Source organism: Osmerus mordax, chromosome 5 (assembly GCF_038355195.1).
Source record: "Osmerus mordax isolate fOsmMor3 chromosome 5, fOsmMor3.pri, whole genome shotgun sequence".
Taxonomy (NCBI): domain Eukaryota; kingdom Metazoa; phylum Chordata; class Actinopteri; order Osmeriformes; family Osmeridae; genus Osmerus; species Osmerus mordax.
Window position 1 is genome coordinate 2,067,521 of NC_090054.1, and position 24,927 is coordinate 2,092,447.

At 48.1% G+C, this 24,927-nt stretch overlaps 1 protein-coding gene across 2 annotated transcripts in view; it reads left to right on the plus strand.

Moving 5' to 3' along the window:
• The window catches only part of zgc:171482 (zinc finger protein), a 69,419-nt gene that overhangs the window by 25,886 nt on the left and 18,606 nt on the right, over positions 1–24,927 (plus strand). For both annotated transcript variants that reach the window (XM_067236501.1, XM_067236500.1), the window contains exons 2-5: positions 195–299; positions 9,807–9,899; positions 14,120–14,318; positions 21,141–21,413. In XM_067236501.1, coding sequence (XP_067092602.1) covers positions 195–299; positions 9,807–9,899; positions 14,120–14,318; positions 21,141–21,413 — 670 coding nt within the window. The remainder of the gene's footprint in view (positions 1–194; positions 300–9,806; positions 9,900–14,119; positions 14,319–21,140; positions 21,414–24,927) is intronic.

The window sequence follows — 24,927 nt, forward strand, 5'->3', positions numbered from 1 at the left end:
AATACAGTTAATACAGTTATAACAGTCACAGTTAATACACAACAGTATTACAGTGACTAATCCAACAGTCTGGGTTTTACAAGCAACATGTCCCAAACATAAAAAATGTACAACAAGAAGTAATGTACAGACTTTGTTGGGAGTGACCTGTAGGCATCTTTCATTTCTACTGACCACTGTGTGTGTGTCCACAGATGAAGTCAGCAGGAGTGGTAGAGGGAGGCCTGTTTACAGAGAGCTACTGTAACATCTGCAACGCTCAGCTCATCTCTGAGTCTCAGCGCACCGCTCACTATGAGGTGAGTGTCACACACACACACGCACACACACACACATGCTCACTATGAGGTGAGTGTCACACACACATTTACATTTAGTCATTTAGCAGACGCTCTTAGTCCAGAGCGATTTACAGTAAGTACAGGGACATTCCCCCGAGGCAAGTAGGGTGAAGTGCCTTGCCCAAGGACACAACGTCATTTTTCACGGCCGGGAATCGAACTGGCAACCTTCAGATTATTAGCCCGATTCCCTAATCGCTCAGCCACCTGACTCCCTTCCCTCTCACACACACACACACACACGTTCACTATGAGTTGAGTCTCACACACACACACACACAAGCTCACTATGAGGTGAGTCTCACACACACACGCACACATACATACCCAAACATTCACACACACACGTGCACGCACACACATGTACGCACACGCACATGCGTGCACACACGTACACACACAAACATACTAGTATTTCACTGCTAGCTGAATATTCATCAGGGTTCTTTTGTGTTCTTTGATTTCTGTTGTTAAAGACTCTAAAACGCTGCGGAACATCTAAACACCCAACACATGTATTATAGAAAGATCATCTCACACACACACAGACAAGCACACACCCACAGACACACACAGATACACGCACACAGACACACACACAGTTTGTCTCAGTAATGTAGTCCACCTCTCACTAGACTCCCAGTGAGTGACTTAATGAGTGACCATTAAATCATCAACCCTCTGCATTATTTAAGAGCCTGCTCTTAGGTGTATGCATGCGTGAGTGTGTGTGTGTGTGTTAAATGCATTATTTAACCTCCTCTCTCTGGCTCTCCAGATGAAAAAGCTCACAGTGAGGACTAACAAGCAGGCTAATGAGGACAAGTCCTTAACAAGGGAACAAGATAAGAGGAGAGGAGGGAAGGGGATGGGAGGGGGGAGAGGAGAGGAGAGGAGAGGAGAGGAGGGGAGGGGAGGGGAGGGGAGGGGAGGGGGGAAAGGGAGGAGGGGAGAGGAGAAAAATAGAGTTTGGAGTTTTAATGGGTAGCCATTAGGACAACAAGATATGATTTATGATTTAGTTATGATGTCCCTAAACTATCAAGCATGAAAAGATACTGTTCACACACACACACACACACACACACACACACACACACACAAACACACACAAACGCACATGTACACACACACACACACACACACATGCAAACATACAGGATATCAGGTCCAGTCAGACTGGGTTGTTATCTAGGTTTCACACTGTGCATATGATTGGCTAACAACACGGTGCCAGATTCTCCTATTGGTTGACAGTGATGTGAGTCACACCTACACAGGGGAGAGAAGATGAAGGGTAAGCTCAAACTGAAAAGACACACACACACACACACACACACAAACACACTGTAGCAACCCACAGAGATTCAGATGGACTCTAACACACACACACACGCACACTCACACACACGCACACACAAGCCAGGGAGACGTAGACACAGAGCGGCGGACTCGGCACTGACATTTTATTATCAAAGAAACTGTCAAACAGGAAACAAATCTTCCTCGTTGCTCCACCCAGGCTGTGCTCCGCCCACGCCTGTGCATGAGGCACACAGACCTAACCGCTCAAGTTATCGGCCGCTGATATGCGTGCTGTGGCTGGGCTCTCTCTCTCTCTCTCTGTCCTTTTCTCTGGGCCTCATGTACGTACATTCGCAAACGTAGCGTTATTAGCGCCATGGCCAACCCGCAGATTGCGCACGCTGTGATAATTTAGTTAAAGTCGTATTTACGAAACCTGCAGGTCATCGGGTAATCAGCGCCTTTCTCCGCCTGCTATACCGTACATTGCGAGCATTTAAACGCGCAATGGAATGGGCCTCCTTCTCTTTTTCTATCATGGATCAGCCACCAAAGTCAAAACAGCGATGACTGTTTGAAATGATCCTGATGCCAATATTTGTAATGTAGCGAGGAGTTTAACAACTGCTGGAATGGAATGTGAACGCTGAGTCAGAGATTCGATGTAATCTTTGATTTCTTTCAGTAACTGTAATATTGCATGGCTGTTTAATCTGTAAAGCGTAACGATTTCGTGTTCACTCAACTCAAAAAGTCTTATCCTTGTGGCAAAAATCCTTTGGCCTATGTCTTCGTTTTGCTCGGGTTACGGCTGCCATTTCACCAAGAGGCATATGCGCATCCTGGTTTATGCCTGCTTTTAAAAGGCGGAGAATTTTCACCGCAAAATAGAGGTGCGCTTTTACAGGCGGTTTTTGTACATACCGCGGAATTCATAATTAGGCGCACTTTACGCATCCCCTCCCATCTCTTTATGGGAAACTCCCACTTTCCCCTTGACCCTCCCGTGAATGCATATGCATGACACGGAAAGGCGCAATTTGCCATTTTCAGTTCCCGCAACAGGCAATCTGCGCTTTTACCTCAGTGCGGCATGTTTGTACATACCTCGCCATGCTTTTACGCACAAATTGCGAAACAAATACGCCTGAAGTGGGCGCAAAAGCGTTAGTACATGAGGCCCTCTGTCTCTCTCTCTGTCTGTCTCTCTCTCTCTCTCTGTCTCTCTTGCTCTCTCTCTGTGTCTTTATCTGTCTCTCTTTCTGTCTCGCTCTATCTGTCTCTCTTGCTCTCTCTCTGTGTCTTTATCTGTCTCTCTCTATCTGTCTCGCTCTCTGGATGCAGGGTCTCTCTCTCCTGATGGCTCAGTTTTTGTGGAACAAGTTGATAGGGGAACAAGTGGTTTGATGAGTGGGGAGAGAGAAGGGTTGAAGTGGTCTTGTGTCCCTGCTGCTGGGAAGACTGGAGGACTGGGAGGACTGGGAAGACTGGGAGGACTGGAAGGACTGGAGGACTGGGAGGACTGGGAAGACTGGGAGGACTGGAAGGACTGGAGGACTGGGAGTGTCACAGCCGTGCCCCCCCCGGTTTCAGTTTTTTGTCCTGCCCTAGTGTTTCCTTGTCCTTACCATACCTGTCCGTGTGAGTAGTAGAACTATCTGTTCCCGTTTTTGAGAAATAAAACCCTTGTTTCTGCCATGCCTGCCGACTCCCCTGCGTTTGGGTCCAACCCCACCTCACGTCGTGACAGGGAGGACTGGAGGACTGGGAGGACTGGGAGGACTGGAAGACTGAGAGGACTGGGAGGACTGGAGGACTGGAGGACTGGGAGGACTGGAGGACTGGGAGGACTGGGAGGACTGGAGGACTGGAGGACTGGAGGACTGGGAGGACTGGATGACTGGAGGACTGGAGGACTGGGAGGACTGGATGACTGGGAGGACTGGAGGACTGGAGGACTGGGAGGACTGGGAGGACTGGAGGACTGGGAGGACTGGATGACTGGGAGGACTGGGAGGACTGGAGGACTGGGAGGACTGGAGGACTGGAGGACTGGGAGGACTGGGAGGACTGGAGGACTGGGAGGACTGGAGGTCTGAGAGGACTGAAGGACTGGGAGGACTGGAAGGACTGGGAGGACTGGAGGACTGGAGGACTGAGAGGACTGGGAGGACTGGGAGGACTGGAGGACTGAGAGGACTGGAGGACTGGGAGGACTGGAGGACTGGGAGGACTGGGAGGACTGGAGGACTGAGAGGACTGGGAGGACTGGAGGACTGAGAGGAATGGAGGACTGGAGGACTGGAGGACTGGGAGGACTGGGAGGACTGGAGGACTGAGAGGACTGGGAGGACTGGGAGGACTGGAGGACTGGGAGGACTGGAGGACTGGAGGACTGGGAGGACTGGAGGACTGGGAGGACTGGAGGACTGAGAGGACTGGAGGACTGGAGGACTGAGAGGACTGGAGGACTGGGAAGACTGGAGGACTGAGAGGACTGGAGGACTGGGAGGACTGGGAGGACTGGAGGACTGGAGGACTCGGAGGACTGGAGGACTGAGAGGACTGGAGGACTGGAGGACTGAGAGGACTGGGAGGACTGGGAGGACTGGGAGGACTGGTGGACTGGAGGACAGAAGGACTGGAGGACTGAGAGGACTGGAGGACTGGGAGGACTGGAGGACTGGAGGACTGGGAGGACTGGGAGGAATGGAAGGACTGGAGGACTGGAGGACTGGGAGGACTGGAGGACTGGAGGACTGGTGGACTCGGAGGACTGGGAGGACTGGAGGACTGGAGGACTGGGAGGACTGGAGGACTGGGAGGACTGGTGGACTGGAGGACAGAAGGACTGGAGGACTGGGATATTGAATGTTTTCTCAGCGTCCTTCACTCCCAGTGTCATCATGGGAATACTGTTCACCTCCATTAATCAAGCTTCTGTTACGTCTTATTATGCTCTCATTCTCTCTCTCTCCTCCCACCCTTGCATCTCTCCCCATCCTTTTATCTCTCCCTCCTTTCATCTCTCCCTCTCTCTTTCCCCCTATCATCTCTCCATCTCTCTTTCCTCCTATCATCTCTGTCTCTCCCCATCCTTCCATCTTTCCCTCCATCTCCATTGTTGCTTCAAACTGGAGAAGGAGAGAGTGGACAGAGATAGAGAGAGAGGGTGGAGGGACAGAGTGGAGAGAAAGGGGGAGGGAAAGAGAGGGGAGAGAGGGGGAGGGAGAGAGGAGGGAGAGGGGGAGAGAGAGAGAGAGAGAGAGAGAGAGAGAGAGAGAGAGAGAGAGAGAGAGAGAGAGAGAGAGAGAGAGAGGGGGGGGGGGGGAGGGAGAGTGCGTTCCTGTGAGCACATGTGAAGGGAGAACATTAGTCTTTTACAGTAATCAGCTCAGAGAAAACGTTTCTTATGAGAGGCCGTCTAGGGCGAAATTCCTGAAAAACTTGCTCCTCCACATGCGTTTTTTGGAAACTGCACATGTTTTGAAGTCACAGCACGCATGGTTAAACTATTTAGCCTACCTAAATAAACAACCACATACATTAAATATATCTGCATTTTGTAATGGATAGCTACAGTACGTCGATGCCTGATTTACTCCTGGGACACATGCTGCGAAGCCAGACGCGCACCGGTCACCAAGCCTTTCACCTCCATGAGCTTTCCTTTTTCACATTTAAGGCTGGCATGGTAACATGGCATAAGCAATATGTAGGCAACTTGTAATTCCAACAGCCGATGCAGCATAAAATAATGTGGCAACATTTGTATTTTTTTGCCGTAGTCTTTAGCCAGCAGGAGGCCATTGATGTGTCAAGTGCATTTGGTGACATTGTGCAAGTGTAACAGTTATTTACAGTTTTTCTCGATTGGTTACACACATTTTCTGAATGCATACCTCATACTCTCAGAACTCTACACACAAATACAAAAAACACACACACAATGGGCAAAACCCCTCACTTCTCCTGCAAAATTAAACTTAACATTCAAAACAATGTTATTTAATCTTAAAATTGTATTTTTGTTTTCAAATGACAAACACAAACCATCATATGAATAGACATTTATAAGAACCATTTGAACACTGATGTGCTCAATGTAAAACACTATGATGAATGGAAAACACTTCTTCTTCATTCATCATAGTGAGTTAGGCCTTTTTTTGTTCAGTGTTACACTTACTACAGATAGTACATACATAAGTGTGTTGTAAAATATTTGAAAATATTGTTTTTATACTCAGAACACAGAAATACACGGTAACAAATATATTTTACGTATTTTTCCCAGAAAAACACACACACACAAATGTACACAGTGTACATCCCAACCAACACAAAGTTGCACATACAGTGGTCTACATACAAAATAACAGAATAATTTACTGTATAGTGTATACAGTTACATTATTACTCTATTATTTTTCTTTGAATTTGCCGTAATGTTATGGCGTTATTTTCTAGGACCATGTTCATGATTTCAGTTTCCTATTTAGGAGACAGAAGACGTTCCCGACCACCTTGTGTTGGTAATCTTTCAGTTCTGCCAAACAAATAGTAAAATACTGTAAATACTGTGTAGGAATACAAAGTAGGAATACATTTTCCAAATACTTGAAACATACTTTATTTTTACAGTCATACAGAACAGTCCACAGGCAATACTGTACTACTGTACTCATTGAGTACTGTATTGATATGCAGTAGGCCTACTGCAATTTTGTAGTGAGAGTAGATTTCTTACCTATTCTCATTTTGGAAAGTCCGGATGATGGATGCTACATTGTACCTGCTCAAATTTGGCTGTACTCTTTGCCCAGCCTCCCTCATTGTTAGACCATGGTTGACTACATGGTCAACCAAAGCGTCTCGGATCTCATCAGAGATTATGGTCCTTGGCTTTCCTCCTCCTCTTACTTTCACTCCTCTGCCTCTGCCTCTGTTTCCAATGTTGGCATCCATTGCTCAAAAACAGAAGAGGTCACCTGTTGCCCTTTTATGCTAAAGCTCTGATTGCTAATTGTAAAACTGTGTGACAGATGTTTGTCCATGCGATGAGTCAGTGTGCGTATTTGAATGGCAGTGTGTTCCTTGTGAAAACAAAAGATTTTCTTCATGAAAATTGTGCCAAATGCAGAGAATTGTGTGTAGTGTTTTGAAAAAAGCGTGTTTTAGAACTGCAATTTGAGTGTAAAGCAGGAATTGTGCTTGTAGTTTAGCAGAATTAGTTCATGGGGTTGGTGCATGAGTTACATGTTGTGGTCATTGTGTCTCAAGTACCAGTATTTGTGTGTAAACAATTGAGAAAAACTGTAATATGTTTGTTGTATCGCTGTTCGGCTTTGCACTTCGCAGACTTAACCGGCTGCACATAGAAAGCATTGTAATTTGTTCAGCTCGGAGGAAGACTCGTTTTCATGAAAACGAGGTTGTAGCTCGATGTCTATATCACTACAGTTGGAAAGAGGTGCCGTTTGTGTTTTAACAACGTTCTTGTACTTAATTATTGCTTCGAGTTTGAATCTATGAATGTATTTCCAACTTTAACTAGCCAATATTTCCTCCCCATATCATTACAGAAGCAAAGTTGCCCCTCTTGTTTTTCTTTTCCAATCTAAAGCAGCAAACGGGCTGAGGTATAAAAGTACCCTCTGCCTTCCTTTTACAGCGACTTCCGGAAAAACCGGAAGGTTGTCTCCTCTCCCCCCTTGTCTTTTTCTCTCTCCCACCTTCTCTCTCTTTCTCTCCCCCCACCTCTCTCGCTCTCTTCCCTCCTTTCTCGCTCTCTTCCCTCCCTTTTTCTCTCTCTCTCCCCTCTTCTCTCTCTCTCTCCCCCTTCTCTCTCTCCCCCCCTTTTCTCTCTCTCCCCTCTTCTCTCTCTCTCCCCCCTTCTCTCTCTCTCCCCTCCATTCTCACTGTCTTCCCTCCCTTCTCTCTCTCCCCTCCCTTCTCTCTCTCCCCCTTCTCTCTCTCTCCCCCACCTCACTCTCTTCTAAATTAATAAATTACTAATGAAAATGACAAATTTTAATGTGTTGATTGGGTGTGCTTTGCCTTCGGCAAGGGCACAATCTTTGTTCTCTCACATATATATCATTATTTTTATTTATTTTTGCCCCCTAAATCTTCGGAAATATTTGGCTTACATAGACAACTTAGGTGTCAAAGGTTTCATCTTGGTAGCAATTGAGTTGCTTGTATTTTATTTACGTCCCGTTGCATGGTTTAGGCTCAAGTTAAGTTTTTGTGGTGAAAAGTCAAGCTAACGGTGGCTAATTTGCTAGCCACAGTCACTGACGTTACTAACGTCACTACGTCACTAACGTCACGAAAACACACGTGCAGAACATTAGTTTCGCATCTGTTAACTTGGGGGATAGCTAGGCTAACTATAGCTTTACTGCAAGGCAGCTGCAGAAACGCCACAAGCAAAGAGGCCAGGGTGATAACTATTTACTCATTTTACTTTGTGATGTGAAACACTATTATGAAATGTAATGTACAATATTAGCTGATATTATTAAGGAAGTAGGCCCACATCTACTTTCGGAAACGGTAGTCTACTATTTCACTGAAGCATTAGCATCATGATATTAGCCTCTGTTGCCCGGGCAACACAGTGGTATATGATGTTTTCAATTGTTAAAATAAACATTCCTCACAAATACATTTTCGCTGTAGGATTTATTATGACATTACATCACAAGTAAACGATTTGTTGGTGAAATTATCATTACCTGTGGTTTCAAACCAGTGTTGCTCACTGCAACGCTGTAGCCTACGCGAGACACACTACAAAAACATGTACACAGCTGTTTAGGAAGTCAAACGGCGACAGAACATGTTCGGCACTCCCCTTACTTAAATCAAAAGTCTTTCAATAGGTGAAACTATCTGACTACTAACCTGAACTTCATTGCCACAGCCTAAACTTTGTCAATCTGTTCATGAAAATAATTAATTTCAGCCTAAACCGTACAACGGAACGTTACATCGAATTCAACCAACGCAATCGCTACCAAGACGAACACAGCAGTAGTCTAGTACTATACTGTACTGGTAGAATTTACCGGGGCAGCTTCTCCACACAGGGCTATATCGCATTTTGCGTTGTTACTGACAATGATCGCTACCAGTGAGATTTTTATGAATGAGCGATTTTCCACTAAATAAATGTCAAGCTTATTTACGTTTTTGGGGGCATATTTTCAGTTAGCAGATGGTACTGTTTGAATCGCGATTCCATCTTCTACTGCCGGTAACGTCGTAGAATGATCTTCAAAGGGGGTTCTTTATTAATGAATGAATGCAATATGAGTAGGCTAAATGCCTGAAAATATCACGAGAAGGGAAAACTTAAAAGGACGTTTAAGTCATAGAGATTAGGTCAATTTTTACACCGGTCTGCCAAATGTATTCGTTTTGATTCAGCTATGAGGCTGCCTCTTGCAGGGGAAATGAGAAGACATCATATTTCATTCTACACTTCACTCGTATTTTGAGTTGTAAATGAGTAGCAAAAAAAAGATGCTTTTAAATCTATGTAATCTTTATAAATAATAAGTAGGCCCTATGCATTTTTATATAAAAGATACAGAAATATCAGTTGTAAAAATGTCATTAAAAAACGGACCCCTGTGCAACCGACGCAAGCAAGCACACCCTACAATTTCCCCAGAAATTGTACCCTCTCTAGTTCTAGATGTATTGGCATGATCAGTATAACAGTGCTCAAGAATAACTGATAAGTGCATGTGTATGACTGTTTCATGGGGTAGCACAAGTGATGAGTGCATGTGGAGGAGCACGTTTTTCAGGAATTTCGCCCTAGACGGCCTCTCATAGTTTCTTAATATCCAGACCTTAGCAGGAGTAGTCAGGATTTTCATGCTTGTTAAAAACTGTAATGTCTCCTCTTCTTTCTCCTCAACCTCCCCTCCTCTCTCCCTCCCTCCCTCTCTCTTTCCCCCTCCCTCCTTCTCTCTCTCTCTCTCTCTCTCTCTCTCTCTCTCTCTGTCTCTCTCTCTCTCCCCCTCTCCCCCTCCCTCCCTCCCTCCCTCTCTCTCCCCCTCCTTCCTTCCTTCCCTCCCTCCCTCCATCCCTCCCTCTCTCTCCCCCTCCTTCCCTCCCTCCCTTCCTCTCTCTCTCCTCCAGAGTAAGAAGCATGCTAACAAGGTGCGCCTGTTCTACATGCTCCACCCTGAGGACGGAGGCCCTCCTTCCAAGAGACTGAGACCAGACAACCCGGTACTGTCTCTGCATGTGTGTGTGTGTGTGTGTGTGAGTGTGTGAGAGAGTGTGAGTGTGTGTGTGTGAGAGAGTGAGTGAGTGTGTGTGTCTCTGCATGTGTGTGTGACAGTTGTATCATAGCACAGCTTGTGTGCTCTACTTTCTCACTCGTCCCCAAAGACACACGCAAATACACACTCACAGTTCACACTCCCTGTTTGAGGACACAGCTGGTGGAATATAAATCTGACCAAACTAAGTGAGCAGCAAACTGAAGCTGTGAGCCAGAGATGGACACAGTCCAGCAGAACACACACACATATACTATACACACATACAGAGACATACAATATACACACACTCACATACACACATATAGCGACATCTTCTTGTTGCTGCCTGCATTGCTGGTCACATGATCACTGATCACTGCAGGTGCTGTATCTCCTCTGTTCTGGTCTCTCTCTCTCTCTCTCTCCCTTGTTTTCTCTCTGTCTCTCTCTCTTTGTCTCTCTCCCTCTCTCTCTCTCTCTCTCCCTCGTGTTCTCTCTTTCTTTCTTTATCTCTCTCTCTCTTTTGCTCTTTCTCTCTTCTATGTCTCTCTCCCTCTCTCTCCCTCTTTTTCTCTATATATCCCTCTCTCTCTCTCTCTCTCTCTCTCTCTGTCTTTCTCTTCCTCTCTCTCTATCTCTCTCTCCCTCTCTCTCTCTCTCTTTTTCATCCTTGGTTTCCTAGGGCCTGGACGGGACTAAGAAAAGGCTATCAACTCTGTGTGTGTGCGTGCGTGCGTCTGTGTGTGTAGAGAGAGAGAGAGTTGGGAGTGCTTGTCCCACAACATACGCAGAGAAAGTAGGTCAGAAAGGTGTTCCCAGATGAAAGAATCAAGTTGATCTGTTTTTCTTGCCTTCGTCATCCCCCTCTCCCTCCCCTTTCCCCTCCTCCCGTCGCTCTCCTCCTCTCATCTCTCCGTCTACCTGGCCTCTTCATTCACCTGGGAGGAAGAGAGACACAGAAAGAGAGACACAGAGGATGAGAGAGAACAATGGTGTGTGTTTGAAAGGAGCAACAGAAAAAGCCGGATGAACATTTTTTGTTTCTCTTCTATTCTAATTGGACTATCATTTCTTTAATTTACACTTTTTCAGTCTCCAACTCTAGAGGAGTGTGTGTGTGTCGCAATGCATGAGTGTGTATTTTTGGAATTAATTCACACCCAGGTGAACCGGGAGAAAAAGAAGGAGAGGAAGAGAGATACAGAAGGAGAGAGAGAAGGTGACAAACACACTTAACAAGAAGTCTATTGTTAGGTGGAGTAAGAGGGAGAAGCCAGGCGCACACACATGCATGCACACACACAGGCACACACACATGCATGCACACACACAGACACACACACCCCATATAGGTCACATGTAAATCAGACTGAGCAGCTTTGTGTGTGCGTGTGTGTGTGTGTGTGTGTGTGTGTGTGTGTGTGTGTGTGTGTGTGTGTGTGTGTGTGTGTGTGAGAGAGAGAGGGAGAGACTTTGGGAATAGAGGGGCAACAAGAGAATTCGAGAGAAACAGAGCAAGAAACAGAGAAAGAGAGAGAGAATACGAGAGAGAGATACAGGAAGGGATACTATTTAAACAATCATAGCGAGCTGTCGCATCTTCAGATGTCCCTCCTGGCTGTCACACACACACACACTCACACACACACTCATATATACACACTTGTGCATGAGCGTACTCAAACACACTCACAGACATTGACACACCTTCTTGTGGCTGTTTATCAGTGATTACACTTAGTCCAGGAGAGGGGAAGGAGAGGAGAGTATAACACACACACACACACAGATACTAACACACACACACACAGATACTAACACACGTACACACATACTAACACACACAGATACTAACACACACACACACAGATACTAACACAGAGAGAGAAAGAGAGAGAGAGAGAGAGGGAGGGAGGGAGGGAGGGAGGGAGGGGGGGAAGGGAGGGAGGGAGGGAGAGAGAGAGAGAGAGAGAGAGAGAGAGAGAGAGAGAGAGAGAGAGAGAGAGAGAGAGAAAGAAAGAAAGAAAGAAAGAAAAAAGAAAGAGGAAAATGATGGGAAGGGGAAAATAGTTGGTTCAAAGCACAGCTACCCTAACATGATCACGACGGGGGGGACGGCAAGTGAAGAGGAGAAAAATAAGAGAGAAGATTACAAGGAGAGGAGAGGAGGAGAATGAAGGAGGGGTAGAGTGAAGGAGAGAGGAGAGGAGATGGGGAGGAGGTAAGGAGTAGAAGAGAGGAGGAGAGTAGAGGAGTTGGGTAGTGGAGGCAATGAGAGGGCAGGAAATAAAAGGAGAAAAAAGGAGAGGAGAGGTAGAAGAGGGGAGGAGGAGGAGTGGAGGGGAGAAGTAGATGTCTGTGTCATTCCCTCAGGGGGGAAAATAACCTGCCAATACAGATAACTGCTTCATCTGGAAACCAGGAGAGACACTGAGACTGTCCCTGAGGAGACACATACACAAACCAACACACACACACCAACACACACCAACACACACACCAACAGACACACCCACACACACCCACACACATGCACACCCACGCACACACACACACGCCAACACACACACCCACACACCGTCACACACCCCCACACACACCCACACACACACCCACCCGCACACACCCACACACACCCACACATCCAGGAGACCACCCAGACAGCCCATGCTGTGGTAGAATTAGGGAGAAGTTGATAGAGAGAATGAGAGACAGAGACTGAGGGGAACCAAAAGCAGAAATGACAAGGAGAAAGACAAGAGGGACGAGAGGTGGGAGGGGAGTAGGGAGGGAGGGGTGGAAGGGACTGGAAAGGGAGGATGGGGGATGGATGGAAAAGGGGGAGGGAAGGAGGGAAGGAGGTGAAAGACAAGCCTTGAAGGTGTCCTCAACTCAGACATCCATTCTCTATGACGTTAACCTGCCCTGACACACATGTAGTACACCCCCCCACACACACACACACACACACACACACCACATACATAACCACACATACACACACACCCCACACACACACCCACAACCACACATACACACACACATACGTAGCCACACAAACACACCCCATACACCCCCCCCCACATACATACACACACACACACTGAACCACACATACACACACACACCACACACACACACACACTCAGACAGACAGTATCTACGGAACACACATTTCTATTATTGCACTTTATTGCCTCTGAAATTTCTCTGCTCCAACCAGATGTGACACTTAGATAAAAGAGAAGGCAGAGAGAGAGAGAGAGAGAGAGAGAGAGAGAGAGAGAGAGAGAGAGAGAGAGAGAGAGAGAGATATGAAAAGGGAGAGGAGGTGAGAGAGGTAAAGACAGGAAGGTGAGGAGAAAAAAGGAGGAGAGAGGAACTGAGAGAGAAACAAAGAGAGTGGGAGAGAGTGGAAAACAGAGATAGAAGCTGGAATCACAGTGTGAGCAAGGAGATGAAAGAATAGGTGAAGAGATACTTAGAAAGAGAGCCTGATGCGGAGAGACAGAGAGAGGAGAGAACGAGGGATGAGGAGAGTTTGGAACTGAACATTGAGAGAACTAGAGAGAGAGAAAGGAGAGCAAGAGAGAGAAAGAGAGGGAGGTAGAGAAGAGAGAGAGAGTAAGAGACGAGAGAGAGAGTTCTCTTTGGCGATGCTCCAAAGTTAATACATAATGGGCCATCTTCTTCTGTCCTCCCTTGGCCTCTAATCCAGTTCATCCTCTTCTCTACACCCCTGTCTTCTTTATAGGCAGAAACGTAGAGGTGAGTTTCCTCCCTCCCTCCTTTCATCCCTCTTTCTCCTCCACAGTTCAACTCAAATGCCACTGCTTCACTAGTTCTCATGTATTCTCCTTTGTTTCTCCTCTCTCCTCCCATCCCCTTTTCTCCTCTCTCCTCCCCTTTCATCTCCTCCACTCCCCTCCCCTCTCTTCTTCCCCTCCACTCCCTCATCTCCTCTCCCCTCCCCCTCTCCTCCCCTATCCATCTCTCCTCTCCCCTCCTCCTCTCCTGTCCTCTCCTCTCTCTCCCCTCCTCTCCTCCCCTCCCCTCCCATCTTCTCCTCTCATCCTCTCCTTCTCTCCCGTCCTCTTTCCTCCTTCCTCCTCCCATCTCCTCCTCTTCTCCCGTCCCCGCCCATCCTCTCCTCTCTCCTCCTCCTCCTGTCCTCCTCTCCTCCAGGGCAGTGCAGAGACAGAGGTGGACAGTAATAAGTGTTGTACCTTGTGTAACATGTTCTTCACATCGGCGATCGTGGCCCAGTCTCACTACCAGGGAAAGACCCATGCTAAGAGACTCCGTCTGGTGGTGGGAGAGACCCCCAGCCTCCCTACATCCTCACCCAGCCTCCCTACAGCCTCGTCCAGCCCCACACCCACAGGTAACACCCAGTCTGTTTGTCTGCCTGTCCGTCTGTCCATCCGTATGTCTGCCTGCCTGCCTGCCTGCCTGCCTGCCTGTCTGTCTGTCTGTCTGTCTGTCTGTCTGCCTGTCTTTCTGTCTGTCTGTCCGTCTGCCTGTCTGTCTGTCTGTCTGTCTGTCTGCCTGTCTGTGTGTATGTCTGTCTTTCTGTCTGTCTGTCTGTCTGTCTGTCTGCCTGTCTTTCTGTCTGTCTGTCCGTCCGTCTGCCTGTCTGTCTGCCTGTCTGTGTGTATGTCTGTCTGTCCCTCCGTCCGTCCGTCTGTCTGTCTGTCTGTCTGTTTGTCTGTCTGTCCGTCTATATGACTGTCTGACAGAGAGTAACACAAACACACAGGCACACACACTTAAACACAACTTGGCACTCGTGGCAACAGAACTCACCAAGTTATCTGCAGAGACAATGGTACAAAAGTGGAATTCTTCAACAGGGATGGCGTGGAGGTGTAGGAATGTTCTCCAGAACTGATGTATCATGTAGCAGATACTAGATTATGTATCATGTAGCAGATACTAGATTATGTATCATGTAGCAGATACTAGATTATGTATCATGTAACAGATACTAGAGGATGTATCATGTATCAGATTCTAGATTATGTATCATGTAGCAGATACTAGATTATGTATCATATAGCAGATTTTTTGTAATATTGTATTTTTTGTATTTTATATTGTAAATTACTGCAATTTATACTATATTTTATATTTTATTGTATAGTTTATTTTAATCTAATTCCACTTAGTATTGCTAATTATGTACCCTTAGTATAGTTAGTCCTCATATTTAAATTTTAGATTCCTATATGTTTAATGTTTGCACCTTCCTGCCAAAGCAAATTCCTTGTCTGTGCAAACTTTCATGGCAAATAAAACCCATTATGATTCTGATTCTGACACTAGATTATGTATCATGTAGCAGATACTAGAGGGTGTAGCATGTAGAAGATACTAGATTATGTAGCTGCAGTTTCAAGCTGTTTTGTGCTCAACAACACACAAAAATTAATCTATCGAACCAGTCAGACAATCTGGGACAAGATTCAATGGATCAATTGCTCCATGTTTATTAACACGAAACAGTGTGATACCAGACTAAACAGTAACTTCTGAGCTAGTCCATCTGAGAGGATGGTTGAAAGGAGAATCAGGGATGGGTGTAGCTTTAGCTCAGTATCTCCCAATTAAGACGTCACAAGTTCAAACCCCCTCTGTTCATGCCTTAGGATCTAATGTGTCCGCTAAATGAGCACATTTAGTGTTTTATTAAGGACTGCTTTCGACAGAAGCTGAAAACTTCACTGTAGTTTGCTCTACTTTGGAGTTTGGAGTTGTGTCACTTCTGTGCAGGAGAGAAGGGGACTTCCCGTGGTTCAAGTGACAGGGGAACCTGGAGGGAGGAGGGAGAAAGAGGAGGAGGGGAAGAGAGGGGGGGGAGAGGAGGAGGGGGAAGAGAGGGAGGCAGAGGAGGAGGGGGAAGAGAGGGGAGGGAGGGAGGCAGAGAAGGAGGGGGAGGAGAGGGGAGGGAGGCAGAGAAGGAGGGGGAGGAGAGGGGAGGGAGGGAGGCAGAGGAGGAGGGGGAGGAGAGGGGAGGGAGGGAGGCAGAGAATGAGGGGGAGGAGAGGGGAGGGAGGCAGAGGAGGAGGGGGAGGAGAGGGGAGGGAGGCAGAGGAGGAGGGGGAGGAGAGGGAGGCACAGGAGGAGGGGGAGGAGAGGGGAGGGAGGCAGAGGAGGAGGGGGAGGAGAGGGAGGCAGAGGAGGAGGGGGAGGAGAGGGGAGGGAGGCAGAGGAGGAGGGGGAGGAGAGGGGAGGGAGGCAGAGGAGGAGGGGGAAGAGAGGGGAGGGAGGGAGGCAGAGGAGGAGGGGAGGAGGAGAGGAGGCAGAGGAGGAGGGGGAGGAGAGGGGAGGGAGGCAGAGAAGGAGGGGGAGGAGAGGGGAGGGAGGGAGGCAGAGGAGGAGAGGGGAGGGAGGCAGAGGAGGAGGGGGAGGAGAGGGGAAGGGAGGGAGGCAGAGGAAGAGGGGGAGGAGAGGGGAGGGAGGCAGAGAAGGAGGGGGAGGAGAGGGGAGGGAGGGAGGCAGAGGAGGAGGGGGAGGAGAGGGAGGCAGAGGAGGAGGGGGAGGAGAGGGGAGGGAGGCAGACGAGAGAAGGGATGAGAAACTCAGGAGAGATTAGCCTCAAAAGTAACCTTCATAATAACTCAGACCAGTGGCTCTGCTTCAAGTAGGCACACACACAGAGACACATACACATAAAGGAGGGAGGCAGAGGAGGAGGGGGAGGAGAGGGGAGGGAGGCAGAGGAGGAGGGGGAAGAGAGGAGAGGGAGGGAGGCAGAGGAGGAGGGGGAGGAGAGGGAGGCAGAGGAGGAGGGGGAGGAGAGGGGAGGGAGGCACAGGAGGAGGAGGGGAAGAGAGGAGAGGGAGGAGGCAGAGGAGGAGGGGGAGGAGAGGGGAGGGGAGGGAGGCAGAGAAGGAGGTGGAGGAGAGGGGAGGGAGGGAGGCAGAGGAGGAGGAGAGGGGAGGGAGGGAGGCAGAGGAGGAGGGGGAGGAGAGGGGAAGGGAGGGAGGCAGAGGAAGAGGGGGAGGAGAGGGGAGGGAGGCAGAGAAGGAGGGGGGAGGAGAGGGGAGGGAGGCAGACGATGAGGGGGAGGAGAGGGGAGGGAGGGAGTTAAAGGAGGAGGGGGAGGAGAGGGGGGGGGAGGGAGGGAGGCAGAGAAGGAGGGGAGAGGAGAGGGGAGGGAGGGAGGCAGAGGAGGAGGGGGAGGAGAGGGGAGGGAGGCAGAGAAGGACCGGGAGGAGAGGGGAGGGAGGCAGAGGAGGAGGGGGAGGAGAGGGAGGGGGAGGAGGAGGGGGAGGAGAGGGGAGGGAGGGAGGCAGACGAGGAGGGGGAGGAGAGGGGGGTAGGGAGGCAGAGAAGGAGGGGGAGGAGAGGGGGGAAGGGAGGCAGAGAAGGAGGGGGAGGAGAGGGGAGGGAGGGAGGCGGAGGGGGAGGAGAGGGGAGGGAGGGAGGCGGAGGGGGAGGAGAGGGGAGGGAGGGAAAATAAAGACGGAAAGGAAGAGGTATGCGCCGAGTGAGAGAAGGGATGAGAAACTCAGGAGAGATTAGCCTCAAAAGTAACCTTCATAATAACTCACACACAGAGACACATACACATATACACTCGGAGACACACACGTACGCAGTGAAAGACAGTCGTGGTCATGTGTGATAGTGATGCCCTTGAGAGGTAGTGAGCAAAAAGCATAGATGCCCCCTTCGCAACCCCACACACGCAATCCCGGTCACACACATGCTCACTAAAACACACACGCCCCTCGCATGCCAACACACACACACACACACTCCCTCTGTGAAAACAGTTTACTTCTGCTCCACTGTACATAGTTCAAAGGAAGAGAAGGATGGAGAGACAAAGACAGAGAGAGAGAGAGATCTGCCTCTCCAGAGAAGACAGGCTGTAGCTCCCCTGCTCTCAGAGAGAGGTGGAGAGAGGTGGAGGGAGGTAGAGATAGGTGAGTTTTCTGATGGGTGGATGGGTGTGTGGGTGGGGGGGTGAGTGTGTGTGTGTGTGTTTGTGTGTGTGGTCGGTTAAAAGCTGGATCACCGACCACGCATGGATACAGTAACTAGGAGAAGGAAGAGAGCTCCATGTAACCAACCAGAACATTGTTAGAACAGCTGCCCCCCTCATACTCCAGCACCACACACCTAACAAGATCTCCCTGAATGTTTCTTCATGTTGTCTTCGGGGTTAGGGTCTTCATGTTGTGTTCAGGGTTAGGGTTAGGGTCTACATGTTGTGTTCGGGGTTAGGGTTAGGGTCTTCATGTTGTCTTCGGGGTTAGGGTCTTCATGTTGTGTTCAGGGTTAGGATCTTCATGTGTTATAACTAGTGCAATTATTTTAGCGCAAGATTAACGTTGTTTTTGGCCTAGCAAACTTAGTAGTTTTTTTCACATGTTATGCTGACGTTAGAAAAACTACAACACCACACCGGATCTAGCTAGACCGGAAACAAAACAACAGGCCTACCGCACACACTTGTTTGGGCTTGCGAGCCGGCTAAAGAGTAGTAGGCTAACGTTACGTTTAGAGTGGATAGCGAGCGCGAGACGCCGAAATTGATGCCAATAAGATTCTGAATGGAAAGTTTACTTTTAAAAAGTTGCCAAATGGTTCCATTGACAAGACCAAAGTGATCTGTGTGTTTTGTCGTTGTGAACTGAGCTATCATCGCAGCACGTCCAGTCTGAAATACCAGTTGATGGCCAAGCACATAGCTGATGCAAATTCTCCGCCCCCTCGTCTAAGCCAGGCGATTGCAATGTTGTTTAAAAAAAAAAAAGCACTAAGCAATCCGATCCACTTTTCCATGTTGATAAAAGCAATACAATGAGAAAAAATAATGGGACAAAAAGAAATCAAGGGACATTTAGAATAGATAAAAATGTGCGATTAATTGCGATTAATCGCGGGATTAACTATGATATTAATGCGATTAATCACGATTAAATATTTTCATCGTTTGACAGCACTAGTTATAACCTGTGCGTATCCTGGAGGCCTGCACCTGGGAACAGCATACAGCAGCTTGGAACTCTGGGAAAAGGTGTTAGCAATGCAATTAACCCCCCACACACACACACAAACATTTTCAATGTTTACATTTACATTTAGTCATTTAGCAGACGCTCTTATCCAGAGCGACTTACAGTAAGTACAGGGACATTCCCCCGAGGCAAGTAGGGTGAAGTGCCTTGCCCAAGGACACAACGTCAGTTGGCATGACCGGGAATCGAACTGGCAACCTTCGGATTACTAGTCCGACTCCCTCACCGCTCAGCCACCTGTCAGACACACAGACACCAGTGTTGCCACAGTTTCTTTGAAAAAGTAATCTGATTACTGATTACTCCTCTAAAAAGTAATTTAGTTACCTTGGAAAAACGACTCAAGTCGTAGGCCTACTTGGGGGAAAAAACAAACCATAAAAAACGCTGAAAATCTGAGATCATTTGCGAACCATTACTTTTAGAAAGAACATGAATTTAATCTTATTTGTCTTTCTTATTTGTCACATAATCAAATCGAGACGGCACCGGAGCAAAGGGGCTTGAGTAAAGTGGCGACTCAGAGTCACTGGGAGGTAGTGGTAGGTCTATGTATATACACGTGACCTGACCCTCATGCTGAAAACGTGACTTAATTGTCACATAGTCTACATGACTTCACTCACAGAGACGCAAGAAGAAATCAAATATATATTTTACGATTAATTACAAAATAGTAACGCACAGTGATTTGGACAAGTAACTTTAATCTGATTACTGGTTTGGAAATAGTAATGCGTTAGATTACTCGTTACTGAAAAAAGTGGTCAGATTAAAGTGCATCACTGACAGACACACATCCAGACAAACACACACGTTCATGCAGGCAAACACAGACATGCACACACACACACTCACAAACACACACACACACACATATACATGCACACACGCTTACACACTCACACACTCTCAGTCCATGGTTACTGTGACCCCTGCATCGTACCCCTGGTCACAATGGCGCCTGAGGGCTATTAGTGGGTGGTATCCATGGCAACCTGTGAGTAGGTCGCCCTAGAAGACATTCACTTCAGAGGTGAAGAGAATAGAGGAGATAAGGAAAGAAGAGGGAGGGAGGAGGGGAGATAAGAGAGCAGAGAGGAGGAGAGGAAAGTGGAGATGAGGAGAGGATAGAAGAGAGGATGAGAGGAGCGGAGGAGGATAGAAGGGAGGAGGGGAGAGGAGAGGAGAGAGGAGGAGAGGAGAAGGGAGGAGAGGACGAGAGAGGAGGAGAGGAGAGGGAGGAGGGTAGAGAAGAGAGGAGGAGAGGACGAGAGAGGAGGAGAGGGAGGAGGGTAGAGAAGAGAGGAGGAGAGGAGAAGGGAGGAAGGGAAAAGGAGAGGAGAGAGGAGAAAGGGGGAGGTGAGCACAGGACAGGAGGGGAGAGAAGAGAGGAGAAGGGAGGAGGGGAGGAGGAGAGGAGAGAGGAGAAAGGGGGAGGTGAGCACAGGACAGGAGGGGAGAGAAGAGAGGAGAAGGGAGGAGGAGAGGAGAGAGGAGAAAGGGGGAGGTGAGCACAGGACAGGAGGGGAGAGAAGAGAGGAGAAGGGAGATGGGGAGGAGGAGAGGAGAGAGGAGAAAGGGGGAGGTGAGCACAGGACAGGAGGGGAGAGAAGATGAGAAAAGGGTAGAAGAGGGCAGAAGAGAAGAAGAAGGAGTGGAAATATGAATGAAATGGAAATAAGCCAGTATTCTGGTGTCTGGAGTGTCTGTGCCCTCATCGTGATCCTTGTCGCTGGATAGATCAGGCCTGGAGACGTGCTGCTTCACACAGTCTCTATAGGGCTCTTCACTTTACCCATATAGTGGTTATGTATGTCTTGGTGTTTACGTGTCTGTAATTGTGTGTGTGTGTGTGTTGATTTGTATATGTATAAATATTTTTGTGTTTAAGAGGGTTTAAGGGGTTTAAAGGTTTTAAATAGGACTGAAGGGTTTAAGATCATTTTAAATAGGACTGAATTTTGAGTCCCCACAAGAATAGCAATACAAACTTGTGTGTGTCTTTGTTTTATATGTCGAACGGTTTTAATATTCATTCCTTCAATATTCATTCCACGTTGAATTGTCTCATGAAGACCATTAAATCCAGAGTTTCTGACAGCTGCATTTGTTCCCTCCCCCCCCCCCCCAATTCTCCCCCCACCATCCCTCCCCTCCTCCCCTCTCTCCAGACTCGTCCCCCTCCACCCCCCAGCCCTCCGAGCCTGCCCCCCCGGCCCCTCCGGCCCCCCTGCCCCCTGGCTGGCCTGGCTGTCCGCTGCCCCCGCTGGTGATTGTGGGAGGTGGCGGGGAGGCAGGGAAGTACTGCTGCCTCTGTGGGGCCTGGTTCAACAACCCCCTCATGGCTCAGCAGCACTACGAAGGCAAGAAGCACCGCAGGAACGCCGCCAGGGTGCGCCTGCTGGAGCAGCTGGCCGGCAGCCTGGACGCCACCGAGACCACAGGTCAGGGTCGGGGGTCAGGGTCGGGGGTCAGGGTCAGGGGTGGATTTTCCATAACTGGAAAAATCCTATTTGTAAATGTTTGTGCAGTAGCTAATTGTAAGTAGGGCTCAGATAAAGGTGGTTCAGTCACACGGGCCTGTTATGGCAATATGACTATTATAAGACAGTGCAATATGACTTTTGATGGACATTTGATGGAAATAAGAATGATAAATATAAATAAAAGTGTTAATGACAGTGGGAGTCCTTGGCCTTGTTGATGAGGCCAGCTGCAGATGGGAAGAAACTGTTCTTGTGGCGTGAGGTTTTGGTCCTATCAGAGGGGAGTGGCTGGAACAGAGAGTGTCCAGGGTGGGAGGAGTCGGCCACAATCTTCCTCGCTCGCCTCAGGGTCCTCGAGGTGTGCAGGTCCTCGAGGGTAGGCAGATTGCAACCAATCCCCTTCTCAGCAGTGCATATGATACGCTGCAGTCTGCTCTTGTCCTTAACAGTGTCAGCGGTGCAATATGACTGTTGATGGACTGGATCAATGAATGAAAGGATGCATGGATGGAAGGAATGATAGACTGACTGATGCGTGGATGGAAGGAATGATAGACTGACTGATGCGTGGATGGAAGGAATGATAGACTGACTGATGCATGGATGGAAGGAATGATAGACTGACTGATGCATGGATGGAAGGAATGATAGACTGACTGATGCATGGATGGAAGGAATGATAGACTGACTGATGCATGGATGGAAGGAATGATAGACTGACTGATGCATGGATGGAAGGAATGATAGACTGACTGATGCATGGATGGAAGGAATGATAGACTGACTGATGCATGGATGGAAGGAATGATAGACTGACTGATGCATGGATGGAAGGAATGATAGACTGACTGATGCATGGATGGAAGGAATGATAGACTGACTGATGCATGGATGGAAGGAATGCAGGTATGTCTGGGTAGATGGATGTATTGAGGGATGGAGGAAATGAGGGATAGATGGATAAACATAGAAAAACCTGCAACGATCAGCAAGGTGAGCATCCATCTTGTCCCTGTGTCGACCTTTATCCTCTCGTCTCATTCACTTTGTGTATGAGTACATGTGTGTGTGTGTGAGAGAGAGAGCACATGTGTGTGTGTGTGTATTTTACTAGCCTTCCAGGTAAAGCCAGGACCACTAGAGCTAGCTTAGCTGAATTGGTCCATGTTGCCTCCAGACACTCTGTCATCAATCTCACTCCTTTTACCTCTCCTGCTCTCTAGAGTCTCTCTATGTCACTCACACACACACACGACACACACCACACACACACAACCTCCTTAGAGAAGACATAGCCGTCAGTCTGATATTGCCGACAAACCCTAGATGCCTCCAGGCTGTAAGTATTATGGATGTGTGTGTGTGTGTGTGTTTGATGTTCTGCACAGGGAGAGAGAGGAGACAGAGTGATGTGTGTGTTGAAGAGGACCCAGTTATTAGACTGCAGATTCAGATGGATGATCAAATGTCACAGAGGCAGACACCCTGCTGGGTGTGCTTGTGAGTGAGTGTGTGTGTGAGAGAGTGAGTGTGTGTGTGACAGAGTGAGTGTGTGTGAGAGAGCTTGAGTGTGTTTTATATTTACCCTTGGGAAGCTAATGAGTGTGATGAATGAGGCACATAGAGGAACCCCGCTGCTCCTCACTCACACACACACACATACACATACACACACACACATATACACACACACACACATACTACTGATGGCAGCCATGTTGTTGAAGGGAGGGAGGGAGTCAGGTGGCTGAGCGGTGAGGGAATCGGACTAGTAATCCGAAGGTTGCCAGTTCGATTCCCTGCCAACTGACGTTGTGTCCTTGGGCAAGGCACTTCACCCCACTTGCCTCGGGGGGAATGTCCCTGTACTTACTGTAAGTCGCTCTGGATAAGAGCGTCTGCTAAATGACTAAATGTAATGTAAATGCAGGTGGGACTGATGGCAGCCATGTTGTTGAGGGTGGGACTGATGGCAGCCATGTTGTTGAGGGTGGGACTGATGGCAGCCATGTTGTTGAAGGTGGGACTGATGGCAGCCATGTTGTTGAAGGTGGGACTGATGGCAGCCATGTTGTTGAGGGTGGGACTGATGGCAGCCATGTTGTTGAGGGTGGGACTGATGGCAGCCATGTTGTTGAGGGTGGGACTGATGGCAGCCATGTTGTTGATTAACTCTGAGGCAACATGTTCTCCACACGCTGGCCCAGGCTAGAACAGCTATCACAGCAGAGGATTTATCAAGTGATAAAGAAGCACACACACACACAGAGACTCACACACCCAGACTCTCTCTCTCACACACACACACACACACACACACACACACACACACACACACACACACACAGAGACTCACACACACACACATACACACCTCCCCCTCTGTGACCTATCTCTGTCTGCTCTCCCTGTAATTAACATGGACCGGAAAAACACAAACACACACACTCCTAACACACACAATCTTTACACTCTTCTACATGCAAGCACACACACACTCACTGTCGGAATGTAATTATCAGGATTAGGCCTCATGCCTGAGCTTTATTAACCACAAGCTGGACCAGGCTGGGAGGAAGTCTACTGATGAAACCTGCTGTTTCACACACACACATACACAGACAGAGAGAGGGGAGAGAGAGGGGAGAGAGAGGGGAGAGAGACCAACTAGCAGCGACCCTCGAACAATCAGCAGCACCCAGCCTCCCTCTCCATGACACAGAAATGAAATCCCTGTCTGGGAAACAAAACTGTGGAACACACAATGAGTTATACATACCTAGGCCTACAAATGACAGCCTCTGGTAGCTTCCGCTTGGCAGTGAATGCACTTAAAGAGAAAATCGTAGAGCTTTCTATTCAATAAAACAAAAATCTTTATATAATAACCATCCCAATTAAGATTAGGTGTCAAATATTGGGCAGCATCATCAAGCCAGTTGCTCTCTATGGAAGTGAGATATGGGGCCCACTCAGCCATCTACACTTCGGTAGCTGGGACAAGCACCCAATATAGACTCTCCATGCTGATTTCTGTCAAAATATATGACAAATATCCAAAGAAAAACACCCACAAATGCATGTCGTGCAGAATTAGGCCGATTCCCATTAACGTTAGAAATCCAGAAAAGATCATTAAAATTTTACACCCATTTAAAATCCAGTCCTGAGGGAAACCCTCCACTGTAAAGCCCTTGCAGTCCATGAAGGTAACCCTGAGAGGAGCCCCCTGTGCCAGCTGGTTATGAGACTAACAAACCAGGTACCACCTGGCACACCTCCTTCCTCTTTCTAACACCAAACAGAATAAAACTAATCACAACAGAAAACCTAAACTCCCATCGAGAACACTGGGAAAAATAAACAAAAACACAAAACAAATTAGATTGCTATCGGGGCCTAAACATAAAGTATGAAATGGCTGAATATATATATATTGTCAAGGACATAAAGCAGAGACAGCTGCTCACTA